General features: G+C 42.9%; 1 protein-coding gene across 7 annotated transcripts in view; it reads right to left on the bottom strand.

The window, feature by feature from the left end:
* Positions 1-2,984: 2,984 nt before the first annotated feature.
* The window catches only part of NUMB (NUMB endocytic adaptor protein), a 55,466-nt gene continuing 44,971 nt past the window's right edge, over positions 2,985-13,479 (bottom strand). For 5 of the 7 annotated variants that reach the window (XM_035112758.2, XM_035112778.2, XM_035112767.2 and 2 more), the window contains 5 exons: positions 13,031-13,232; positions 10,536-10,835; positions 9,490-9,639; positions 8,358-8,513; positions 2,985-4,741 (listed from right to left, as the gene is read on the bottom strand). In XM_035112758.2, coding sequence (XP_034968649.1) covers positions 4,029-4,741; positions 8,358-8,513; positions 9,490-9,639; positions 10,536-10,835; positions 13,031-13,232 — 1,521 coding nt within the window. In that variant the 3' untranslated portion in view covers positions 2,985-4,028. The remainder of the gene's footprint in view (positions 4,742-8,357; positions 8,514-9,489; positions 9,640-10,535; positions 10,836-13,030; positions 13,233-13,479) is intronic. The other 2 variants (XM_060273647.1, XM_060273649.1) reach the window with 1 other exon arrangement.

Here is a 13,479-nt window from a genome sequence, read left to right as displayed (position 1 = left end):
TGAAATGGCCTGCATTTTCCCATTTGCAAAGCACATGAATGCACACAGTAAATCACAGTTCCAGGATCACTGTATTATAACTGCAACTGCAATAACATCTGCCTTAAAGCCTGCTTGCATGGAGATCCCACACAGCCAAGCACTAGAGCTGTGCTCTTTCAAGACCCTAGGATGGAAAGAATTCTGCGCAAAACTACCCACACATAAAAGGGTCAATAGACTCTTCCAAGATTATAGGAAAACCCAAGTCTAGCCAGAAACTATAACTCCAGTATGTCACTCAATGGAGCAATTTGTAGGAAAACTAACGAAGCAGCCCCCAGATCTACTGATAGGTGTTTTTTTTTTTAATGCAACAGCATTTGAACACAACAAGCATTTAGTGTGACAACTGACACCATCCTGGGCTTAGGGACAGATTAACTTTATGGGTAGCTTCTCTTTCCAAAACACCCAGATATCTAATTTCAGAAATACTGGAATGAGCAGCATCTGTGAAAGGATGCACCAGTTGGGATATCATCACCACACAATTCTGCAAGTGCATTTATTTGTGTAGCCAAATGCAAAAGAGGTGGAACTTGTTCAGGGGAACTATGCAAAAGAACAAAAGTCTTTAAGAAAAACCCTAAAGGAAGCAAAACCCACCCAGACAGCCCAGTGTGGACCGAGCATATTCTGCAATCGTGGAATGCTAATGGAGCAGAATGTGTGGGCATGTGCAAGAAAATGAATACTAGACTTCAGTAACCTAGAGTACAACATACCTTGACAGCACAATCCTATACATCTCTAGGAAGCATATCCCATTGAGTTCTTACTCCCAGGTAAATAGGTTTACAATTGAAGCCTGTACCGGGCAGGAGTGCTCCACACAGCAACTTTCGTTTTTTCAGGTCGCACTACTTTTCAATTTCAAATAGCTGAAGGCTGATATAGAGGAACCAAACTGTTGTGAGCTGCAGGGCTATGAACAGTTAAAAATCGGCCACTGTAGAAGAGTGAAAGAAAAATGCATTGGCATTTTATCTCAGAGATTAGTGTTCATAAGTCAGCCTTTGTTCTCAGCATCATCTGACTACCCAATGGGAACAGCTTCACTTAAGACTGTTGAGAACATGGGTCCATTGCTCCTCTAAAAAAGCAGCATCTACAACGCAGGCAATGTTTAGATGACAGAAACTATATGATCAATGCATATTGCCTGCCACTGAACAGCTGAGTGCTATGGGAACAATTATGTCACAAGTTTTTTTCCCCAACTGAAAAACACAGGTGCAGGCAAACTCAGTGCTTACATATTTTCAATGCAGCAAGGATATGATAGTTTAGATTTCCTTGAAATGGTTTGTATTCAGAATTTGTTTCCTGTGGAAGAGGGAAGGCACACTCAAAAGATTTACCATATAAAAACCAGACAAGGAAATATATATTTATCCAATCTAAAATTTAAAAAAGAATCCTATGCAATTCACAGGAATTTTATAGAACTGAAACAATGAAAATACAATTCTCAGGAAAGACACGCTGGGATTTAGCAGCGCAATGCTCCATCTGCACCACAATGGATGGTAATCTTGATGCAGATGCACAGGCACCCTGTATTTGCAGCTTTAAAAACATTGGGGGGCATTCCAGGTCTGGCTTCTCACAGCAGGGAAATGGAGTCAGCTCTGTATTAATGCTTTATAAAATGATGGCACAGGTTCCTGAAATGGCAGAACGTGTAGTTTTGCTATGATTTTAAAAAATGCTGAAGGAGTACTCCAATGTTTTGATTCTAACAGCTGGGTAGCATATATAGCTGAGGGAATTGCTTTTTGGACTGTGTTCCTAAAATGCTGAGGAGTTGCATCCAAATTCATGGACACTTAGTAACTGCCTATTTACTGTACAAACTTGCAAAAGCACCTTATGGAAATCCTTGCCTAATTACTTGAGGCTTTGTGCAAAAGTTCTATGGTTAACAACAGATTGTGTAGTTGGTGGCAGCTTTGTTAGAGTGTGTTTATACTTTCAGAACTCATGACTAGAATAAGAGAAAGTGTTGGGATGGATTTGTACATAGGTGCAATAGAGTATGTTCCAAATTCACATAATGAAGCATGTATTTACACTTGATGTAGTTCTATTTGAGTATAGGGACTCATGCTTTTTATTTCTTTTTTACTGAATCTTGGAAAGTCAAAATAGCCTAATAATCACCAACTGTTTTCCAGTGACAATTGTGTAGTCGGGCAGAGTCCTGAATTATGGATGATGCCAGTTATCACAGACCATGCCAAATCATTTTCATGCTGCAGCAACAAACAGCTCTATCCCTGCAAATGGATCAGTTCTGGAATGACAGGAATATGAATGATAAATCTGCATAGGAAGGCACAGAATGCTCTCCAGGGTTACCTCTGAGTAGTGTGCAGGAAGAACTACTAAACAGAAGAGAGACTGCCATATACAGTAGTGTGGGATCAGAAGCAGGTACATAAAGAACCATATTCCTCAAATGCAACACACAGAAACCTAGTGACAGCTCTCACATCATTCAAGAACTCCAAATAAAGCAAGAGCAAACCAAGTGTTCAAAAGTCTAAGTTCTAGTTTTCAAGTAATCCGTTTCATACGGAAATGCAAATGGCAGTGGCAGCCTGCTACATCAGGCATGCACCAGATGAATTCAAATTCAAGGAAGTACAGACACTGCAGGAAAAGGACAAGGAAACCTGCTCAAAAAGCTGCATTATCTACTACCAACATTTATTTCTGTTAAAGCAGATTATAAATCAGTACAAATATATAACTTACGTTTGCTTGTAAGGCCAAGTTTTACGAGTAAAATTAAAAATGAGATGGATTTTCATGATTTGCTGAAGGAAGAACATGGAATAGCTGCAGTCTAGCCACAAGCTTTTACATAGAACAGTGAGAAAAAGCTTTTTTTAAAAAAATAAAAAATAAAATCTAAACTCTATTCAATGCACATAAAATGGGTTCCTAAGTAGACCTGATTGTAGATATGATTATAGTCAACTTACCACAGTAGTATTAAAACAGATTCAAGACAAGGAAACTGCAGCAGTATATGAAAAAAACCTATATGTACTCCAATATGATCTAGTTTGAATTCTTTTAAAAAAAGATATCGAATTTACCCATTGTTTTTAAACCAAGACAATACTGCTCTTAAAACTATTCTACTGTGATTTTTTTTTTGAATTGGTCATGATTCATGATTGTTGTTGCAATATGCTACTTACAATGATAGGACAAGAACAAGCTAATAACTCTGCTCCCCATTCTACTCTCATATTACTGACTGTAAGAATCAGTGATAAATCAATCTTATGTACAATTTTACATCCAACCCCCTTTTATACCTTTGGCAAGATTACTTACAACTCATTCAGCTTTTATTACCTAGAACTATTTAAAATAATCTAAAATGCATAAAAATAAAGATTTTGGCTTTATTTTATATATAATAATTATTGTGTTACTCAAAATGGAAGCTCATCCTTTTCCACAGACGGCATATGCTAAGCAGCTCTCACTTCTTCCCATTCCCCAGCTGAGCTTGTATCCGCCTGGCTACTCCTCTCTCTTTCCCCCCGCTCAGAGGAATGGCTCACTCACAGGAAGGTAGACAAGACACCTCCTGAAGATAGTGGCGGCTAATTTGCTTCTCATCTTACGAGGTCTTCTGAAGTTCTGTGCGAGGAAAGGGCTTCAGGGCTCATTTCCCTTCTTCAGCCCTTTTGAGGTTTCCTTTGCCATTGAAGCTCCCAAGCAGGAATGCAAGAGGCCCAGGGACATTTCCTAGATTTCCCAATAGTTGTGTGGTTGGGGCTTGGAGCGTCTCCCCCCACCCCAATTGTTCCCTCTCTATATGCCCACTGATTCCATGGGGACACCAGCAATGGCGCATATGCTGCTCACTCGTCCCCTCTTGCCCCCTTGTATCCCCCTTCCTTCCACCCAATCCAATTCCAACACACATACAGACAGACTTAAGTACAAAGCCACAGGACTGCTTAAAGTTCAATCTCAAAGGTTTTCTGCAATTCGCTCGAGAAAGGGTTAGTTGGAGATGGGTTGGTGCGCTGCTTCGATTTGCTTTCCAGCGCCGCCCACTGCGCTTCAAATGGATCAACCTGCTGGGCAGCTGCAGGCGGCAGTACATGCTTGTCCTCTGCGGGCCATTTGGCAGCGTCCACACCGTTGAAAGCAGCCGACCCGTTGAGCTGCTGGGGAGGAGGTTTGAAAAAAGGACTGGCAGTAGCACTGTTAGTTTCGTACTGGGGCAATGTCTGCTGCTTTATAAGACTAGGTGACTGGTGAGAGTGGGATCCTTGAGTGTGGCTTGCCGTACCAAATACGTTTGCTACCATCTGGGAAGGGGTGATTCCAACCACTGGCACGCTTGGGGCGGAATAGGGCATTCCGTTTGCTACAGCGTATGGCTGAGCTGGGATAAACGCTGGTTGCATGGGCTGGACCACACCGACAGGCACAGGCTGAGATGCAATGAAGGTGCTGCCTGGAAAAGCTGAGGCTGCTTGAGAAGCCACAGGAGGAGGAGGAGGAGGAAGGAGTGGCTGGGGAGCTGGGGGTGGCTGCGGCTGCTGGGACCGGACAGTTTTGGACACCTCTTCCAACCAGCGGTCTGCCTCGGAGGGAGTACGTCTGTGGTTTGCCTGGAACAGATTCGGTGAGGCAGCTCCTGAGTTGGTACTCCACTCGGAACCTATGAAGGAAAACAGACGTTAAGGTAAGATCTCAGCAAGGGATATGCTTCATCCTGTTTCTAATCACTGCTGCTTGATAAAGGATCTAACAGAGACCTTGAAGAAGTTCCAGTTTCCAATTATAATTGGATCAGGCTGGTCAGTTTCATAACAGCAGTTGAGATCACTAAAACTAATGTGAACTTGCACTTGTTCCTACTGGAGTTATGCCTGAAGACAAACTTTACAACATCCAGTCCCACTTTCAACGTAAGAGAAAATATTTACACCCATTTAGTTTCAGTAGAATAGCTCCTCATTCTAAAGCTCAGTAAAGGAAAAGTGCAAGCCGTGGTAACTAGGGGTTGTGATTTATTTATTTATTGGCTCCAGGAGCCAGAACTTAGAAATAGGCCAACTCTGGAAGGTAGATGGGGGCTATCCTCCTGTCAGTCACATGGCATCACAATTGACAGATGGATTGCCCCTTCCATCGGTCAAATTACAGGTGGGAGAAACTGCTGCAAAGAGCACCCAATTGCTCTCCTGAGTCCAGCACTAATCGGGATCACCCCTTCCTCCAATAGAAGGAGCGAACATGCTTACCACTGAGTTTGGGTGCACCTGCAGGCAGCTCTCTGATATGCTTGACTCAGAATAATCAGATGACTGATGCTCAACACTGGGTCTCGGGCTCTCCACAGCTAGTTGTCAGGTACTATGGGTGGGGTATGACCTGCCCAAAACAGCATTGTGGACCAAATGGGGAAACCTAGAGGGCCAAGATTGGCCCGCAGATGGTAGATTCCCCACCTGCCCTAGGCCAAATGAAATGCTAATAAGGGAAGGCTAGTATAGTACATGCCATCCCAAGCAGGCACAGGGGAATCTATGCACCCCACTTTGGAATCAGGGAGACGGCCAAACATGATGTGCAATGGCCCAATCACCAATTACAAGCCTGTGTGTGTGATATCTGTACTGACTGCTAAATAAATAAACTCTATGACTCAGAATTCACCATTTGCAAAACTGGCGTGATAGTTTGAAACTGTACTTACTGACAGCTTGTTGCTTTCGTTCTTTCCCTTCCTTCACTTATACTCCTTGCTTATGCTTTCTACGCAATTCAGTCTGTTAACCTCTGTCTAATTGCTCTGTAATATTCAATACTTAACATTTCAGTTTCTTTTAAGTTGTTTTTAACTTAATACTTCTTTTCTGGATCATGCCTTATTCCCACCCTCTTCTCTGCAAAGGCTAAACCCCAGCCGCCTCCTCTATTGAGTTTCAAATCTGAAAAGGCATGTTACTACTGTCCAACAATCCCCAACTTAAGCAGATTTTGATGCTTCACCTTGGAGCTGCTTCTGGGTCTTTTCTTCCAACTACCAGTATTTATTTTCATTAATTTTGTTACATTTATATCCTGCCTTCCTTTCATCGTGAGCCCAAGGCAGTGTTTATCTGGTTCCTAGGCCGTTATCCATCCAGGCACTGACCAGACCCAGGCCTGCTTATCTTCGGCAAGGTGGTGGCCTCATGCGCCATCAGATGAGAAGCTATAGCTCAGTGGTAAAACTTGTATGCTTTGTTCCATAAAGCATGAAGTTCTGCCCCTGCCTTCTGGCTTACAGAACCTCAGATAGCATTGTAGGGTTCTGAATGGCCTCTGCTTCAAATCCAGTCCTGCTGGATCAGACCAAAGGACCCCCCCCCCCAGTCTCACAGAGGCCAACCAGATGCCTATGGAAAGCCTACAACCAGGTTCTGAGTGCAACAGTGCTCTCCCCATGTGTTATTCCCAGAAAGTGTTATTCAGAGGCACACTGCCTTCAACAGTGGAGGCAGTATATCTGAACATATATTGACCAAAAAAAGGGTGTACAAATTTGGCTTGGCTCAGTAGTCAGCCCATCACTGGACTTCACCACTGATTCTTCACTTTGCCCAAGTCCTCTACGCATGCCAGAGGATTCTGGGTAGGTCACATGTTGCTCTGTGGTTTAGAGAAGGAGCAGCACAAGTCTTATGCTGCTTCTACGTGCTCCAAAAATGCTTCAACACTGATCTGTGCAATAGGAATCTCATGTTGCACTGAGCAACAGGTGTTTTAGCCAACCAAAGTACAGTGTGAAAAAGACACTTCCCATAAGTTCTGTGCATGGAGAACTTCAGGGAGGGACCTTTGTGCTCATGAGCATCATGCCTTGCTAAAGGTCTGAGCTACTTGCCCATGGTAAGCAGAAATGTGGAGGTCCAGCAAGACATAACTGGTACAAACAGCCTGTGGCTTTCCACTGCAGCAAGGTACAACATACATGCATTTTTATGCAACTGGGTAAATGTACCTGGCAACCCTTGCTAAAATGCATGCACACATGCATTTAAGAGTGTACGGATGTTTGGGAAGCACTGGTATGCAAACAGTGATCATGTCTGGTAAATTACATGTACAGCTGCCCCAAAATCAGTAGATTCATCCTTTGCTAGAGTTTAACTATGAACTGCACTTCAGGGGTGAAGTCAAACCACTGTGCTAGCAGCACCAAAGTGACCTCTTCGGGGCGCAAGCATGGTCAGTGTGGATGGAGGTCCTGGGCTGCCCAGACGACAAGCCCCCCTCTCGACCTCGCTGATATGGCCCAAATGAAAGTAGAGCAATAAATTTGGCACTAGCCTGGCTGCAGGAGTTGCCGGAAGGAGGCGTACAAGGCGCCATCCAACCGAGGAACTCCATTCAGGATTTGTGTAGGATTTATGCCTTAGCCTTTTCTTCTCCCGAAGATATCCCACAAGGCAGAGGATGTTTAGGATCAGAGTTTTCCTTCTCCTAGATAGGCTATCCTCCCAGGTTGATGAGTCCCATGTGCCCTGCTACAGTGCCAGCTTTGAATTTACAAATGGTGGCAGATGTATCCTGGCTACTAAAGTAGTCTTGCTCCTGCAGTAAATTCTTATCCTCTCTCAAGCCATCTAAATGTTTCCCTAGATCAGGCATCCCCAAACTGTGGCCCTCCAGATGTTTTGGCCTACAACTCCCATGATCCCTAGCTAACAGGACCAGTGGTCAGGGAAGATGGGAATTGTAGTCCAGAACATCTGGAGGGCCGAAGTTTGGGGGTGCCTGCCCCAGATACTGAAGTAAAAGTACAAAGCTGCACCTCAAACATCCTTGAACACCTATTAATTATTCCTACAACTGTCCCTGGTTGGTGATGATACAAGGGAGAGCCTTGCTGGTGGTGGCACCCCAGATTTGGAACTCCCTCCCTTCTAAGACTGATGCAGACACAGTTGAGCTTCTTGCACCAGGTAAAGACTTGGCTATTTGCCCAAGCCTTTGCAGGAATGTAATGCCAGATTGGATCTCCCCCCCCCCAAAAAAAATTGCAATTCCTCTGCCTTGCTTTATGCATATTTTATTGTTATCTTCTCTGGAATTGCTTTTTGAAGCGAAGAGTGAAACAGAAAGGCTGCAAATAAAATAAATGGATTCCTTTGCTTTGCCTCAAACCAGATGGCTTTGGATATTAAAAATCCCCAAGCAATGCATTAGATGAAAGATCCCTCTAATCCAGCACCGCATATTTCAACCCTCTGAAAGCAACACACAGGATCTGTGCCCGGTCTTACCAGAAAGAGTGGCTGCGGCTCTAGTTTTAGCAGCAGCTGGAGCAGCAGGGGCAAGAGCCCAAGGATTGGTTTCACGAACTGGTACTGCAGTGGGTGCTACAGTAGTTTGAGCTGGTTTAGCAGCAAGCACACTGAAGGCAGAGGCAGTGCCATTAACTAAAATGGGAGCAGACAACATCAATGATGTTAATTCATGCAAGGCATGCAGGTGACTGGGATGTTAAAAATAAATGCATGATTTCTGCCAACATGCAACACACATCAACATCTCAGCCACTCTTTCACACTGTTAATCTACTGACATTTTCTACGATGCAAATCACATTTCCTGTTGACTCAACTGTTAAGACAACCAAGTAATTTTTAACTACTTTTCCCCAGCAGAATGCAAATAAAATGACCGCCACATTTTATACTCAAATGTAACCAGATCTGTTTTTTTCATAACCTAATCAAAACAGTTAAATGACTTCATCTGCACTTCAAAGCCATTAATTACAGGCTTCTATAATTTAAACCCACAAGTTTAAATTTAAAGTGTGCATGCAAAACCAAAGGACATGGACTTCACGTTCCACACATTCTTACTTGTTCCTCTTCCCCCCCCCCCTATTTATTACTATTTTTATTATTACTTGCTTGACCATGAGCGACATTCCTACTTCTTGAGCACTAAGGGGTGGTTTGAATTGAGAAAGTGTGCAACAATTTGAACTGTAAAGATATTCTGGCTAATGAAATCAATTTCTACTCTACAACCCGAAATTCTAATCACATTTTGTCTTTCACCAAAATTCATTAAGATTATTATTGGTCTTAAGTTACTTGAGCAAAGGTATCAAGACTTTGAAGTTGCACCTCATTTAAATCAACACGCAAATTGTTTTCAAGGCTAAAAATCTGATCTTCTCTTTGAAAGCATTTTATATAATTAGTTGAATAGTTTTGGATGGGTCCTAATCTTTCGAGGAAAAGGCTACAAAGCATATAAAATGAGCAAAGCATAATGACTTCAGAGACAAACAAGGCAGTTGCAAGACACTTAGAGACATTCAAGCAATGGTGGCGGAGGAAAGCAGCATTGCATATGTAACAAACATCATGAATGAACCCAAACTTAGAGAGGACACACCTTGAAAAGCAGGAGACTGTGGTGCAACTACAGTGACTGGTTTTGGCATAGGGGCAGAAGTGAAAGGGTCCTCCGACGGTGTGCTAAATGCATTTGTAATCTGGGAGCACAGGGAACTAATGCTATCCACTTCTCCTTCAACCTCTGGAACTGAAAATAAGAATAAAGATTGCACAGGAATGCAGTCAACTGTATGGACAGGGCACATTCTTCTCTCCTCCCCCCACTCACATGATATTTCTATGGCTATGCAATATTGGATTGGCCCTAATTTAGCAATACAGTGGTACCTCGACTTACGAAGGTGATCCGTTCCGCGGTGCTCTTTGGATGTCGAATCCTTAGCAAGTTGAAGGGTCCATTTTGCGCATGCGCAAACCGCATGCACCGCTTCTGCGCATGCGCAGAACACACGCACGACGGAAATACTTCCGGGTTTGCGGACTTCGTAAGTCGAAACCTTCAGAAGTCAAAGCATTCGTAAGTCGAGGCACCACTGTACTTAATTCCCCCCCCCAAGAACTAAGTGTTTAATTCATTCCTCTGCGCAAGCACATGAATTAAAATATGCCAACTTAAACCAAGATGCTCATGACCCAGACATTCAAACCATACATTTCTACCTCTGAATGTGTTCCATGTAGTTCAAACTGTAAAGTTATTTAACAATAGTAAATATTATTGGGCTATGTATAATACAGTGGAATCTTGGTTGTCAAACGTAATCCATTCCAGAAGACCGTTCCAACTTCCGAAACGTTCGACAACCGAGGAATAATTGCCAGTCGGCAAAATCCATTTAAAAAAAATGGAGAAACACAGAAATATTCTAGAGGAAAGTTAATAGAAGTTAAGGTCACAATGTAAGTACAGTTTGGTGCAGAGCCAACAACAAAATCCCTGACATTTCAAGAAAGAAACAGTGCAGGTACGAGGGGTAGAGGATCATAACATCTCTTTATAGAGATCTCTCTCAAATGTGGTGATCAAGTGAGCTCAAACTGCATCCAAGTGTACTGAGGACATGGGGATAAATTTTGCCCTACCTGAGTTTTTCATGGGGAAGTCGCTCTTCCTCTGCACCGTTGAAGGGAGCTCATTTATTCGCAAAGAGAGCTGTCGTTTAAATGGGGACATCTTCTGGCTAAGAGCAGGGAAACCTCGGAACGAGCCTTGTCTGGCTAGTTGCTCTATGGGAGCGTGTCTTCGTGGGATAGCATGGGGGTTATTTGACTCTTTGTCAGCAGAGGATGCAACCTCAGCACTAGGAGAGGTTGGGGAACTTGGTGATGGGGCTGTATTGCCAGGTACAACACTCGACACCGCCGCTTTCACATCAGTTTCAACTGCGAGAAAAAAATAGCAGGAAAAAGTTAACACAGGGATATTGGCTAAAGAGACCTTTTTATCATTGGGTTCTTCAGAGATTTAATTAATTTAAAACAATATGGTAACTTCCTGGACAGATAGATAGGTAGATGCAAAATGCTATTTTTCTACAGTAATTGGTTTTTGCATTTTTATCATGACTAATGCAAACAGTGCTCAGTGCAATTAACTAGCCTCTTAATCTATCCAGGTTAGTTTAGCAAACACTTCAATGATCATAGTGACTTGTTATGAATTCCATTTTCCGTCTTCACTGCTACTGCTCTATTGTTTCAAGATCAGGATGTAGCAAATCGCCTCTCATCTTGACACACCCTAAATGGGGCTGCCTTTGAAGACTGTTTAGAAATGTCATTTGGTTCAGAATGCTGCAGCTAGGCATCTTATGGGGGTATAGGGAAGTAGGACTCATGTTACTCCCCTTTTGTAGCAAATGCACTGGATACCTATTCCTTTCTAAATACAATTCTAAGTCCTAATTTTTACCTATAAAGACTCAAATGACTTGTGGCCAGATTACCTGAAATGCCTCCTCCTTCTCCTCCTCCTATATAATCTTGCCTGAGAACGTATATCTTTCGCAGAGGCCCTTCTCAGTGTCCCTTCAGGTATCCATAACACATGACAGGGGCATTTCTGTGGCTGCCCCCACCTCTCGAGAGATCTGCACTGGTTTCATGGCTTGCGTTTAGGGAGGCAGGTAAAGCTGCTTCTTTTAATCAAGATTTTAAGCCCTCTGAGATACTCTGCTGTGGCTTTGGTTGTTTGCTATTGTTTATGTCTGAATTCACTACAAATGGCCCTCTAGAGCTGGATTTAAGTCTTTATCTGTTTGAACATTTCATAGGCACCACACAAAAGAATAAGCCATCCATGAATGCTTTTGCATAGCAAAGAGCCATGAATATGCTGCACATCGGTCTGCCAGAGATTTGACAGAAATATATAGAGAGCAATTCAATGCTTCGCTGTTTCAAAAATTCCATCAGTTTAAGCATTCTTGCTTTCCCAATGGAATAATCTTCCCTTGCGCACTGTATTGCAATTTCCCCCAGTCCCCTCCCCCACAAGCCAATTTGGGGTGGGTGGGCAAGGAGAGGAGAGAATGGGAAAGCCCCATTGCAGTAGTGGAAGTCCCTGTGCAGGCTTCCACTAGCAGGACTAGTTAGTAGAATCTGGTCTTCAGAGTGTCGTTCCAGATAATGAAACTAAAGTATGCAAACATCTTATCAGAATATTGTGTTCTACATTAAGCATTTCCCAGGCATATTTGAATTAAATGTGGTGAAATAAGCAACAGTAAGCCAAGATATGGGACAGAGAAGCTCATTTAAATGATTTGTTCGATAATAGCTCCAAGACCTGTCGCCTTCTTCCACTTCTTAATTTACACACTTCCCAACTGTATTGGTGCCTTTGCCCCACATGCCTCTGAAGGAAACTAACATTCTCAGTCATTATTTAAAGGGCTGGGGGGGGACCTAATATGTGGGGGGCAAATACATGTCTATGAAGTCAAGAGTGAAATTATAAGTGTACTAAAAGATTATCTGCTCTATCTTGTCATAAAGATGCAACCATTGTTTGCGAGTCTATGTGTTAAGGCAGCTTCTATTCTTAACCAACTAGGGAAACCATTATTACTTTTTCCAAGATTACTGGCTCTGAAGTGTTGCAGGCCATGAAATCTGCAGGCGCTCCTTTAGTATTTAAGAAACCAAAGTATTAGACTAGGAGTGGCAAAACTTTGGCCCTCCAGAGATTGCTGAACTACAACTCCTACCTGTCCCAGCAAGAATGGCCAATGGCAAGGGATGATGGAAGTTGTAGCACAGCCCTTTCTAGAGGGTCAAAGGTTCTCCATGCCTATACAAATCAAGCTCAGAAACACGGGAAATTAAGGAGTTACACTAATCCCTCCTCCTCAATCTAATGCACAGAATACACCACACACTATATCTCTGTTTCTGCAAAATCCAAAGCTCTCAGGGGCCTGCTGAGGATATTTTAGGTCTAAAACCTTATCAAGAGGCATAATGAAGTTATTTTGCAGTAGGGTTCATAATCTCACTGGTATTTAAAATGACAGGCCAGGTAAAATGGTAGTTTGAGTCAGCAGTGCTTCCAAATAGCCAGACTTGTACCCCATTACCTTTTGTGTCTTGTATCTGCCTCATGCCTTCCTCTCTTTCTGCTTGTTCAGTTGCTGTAGTAACCCTGAAAGACCCCTCTCTTGTGAATGTGGTTCTGCTGGCATCAAAGGTGGCAGTCACCCCACACTCCTTCTCTCTCTTTTGCTTTCGCTCCAAGCAGGCTGCAAATGCACAGCCAACTGCATGACTCAACCTCTCTCCCTGAAAAGACATTGCGTCATTTAGAAACCAAAATGGAACTACGCATTTCTTCCAAACATTGCCAAATGATAGCTGGCACTCCATGCAAGCTTCTCTTCTCTGTACAAATTCTGGTCAGCAGAATTCAGATCTATTACATCCAGTTAAAGCACAGGTTATTAGAGACATGAGACATGCACATGGACTAAGACTTTAAATATATATTTTAGCTGCCAGGTGTTAATGCTGCTCCGTCAGTTCATATACT

This window comes from Zootoca vivipara, chromosome 1 (assembly GCF_963506605.1).
Source record: "Zootoca vivipara chromosome 1, rZooViv1.1, whole genome shotgun sequence".
Lineage (NCBI taxonomy): Eukaryota > Metazoa > Chordata > Lepidosauria > Squamata > Lacertidae > Zootoca > Zootoca vivipara.
This window is presented reverse-complemented; position numbering and strand designations above follow the sequence as displayed.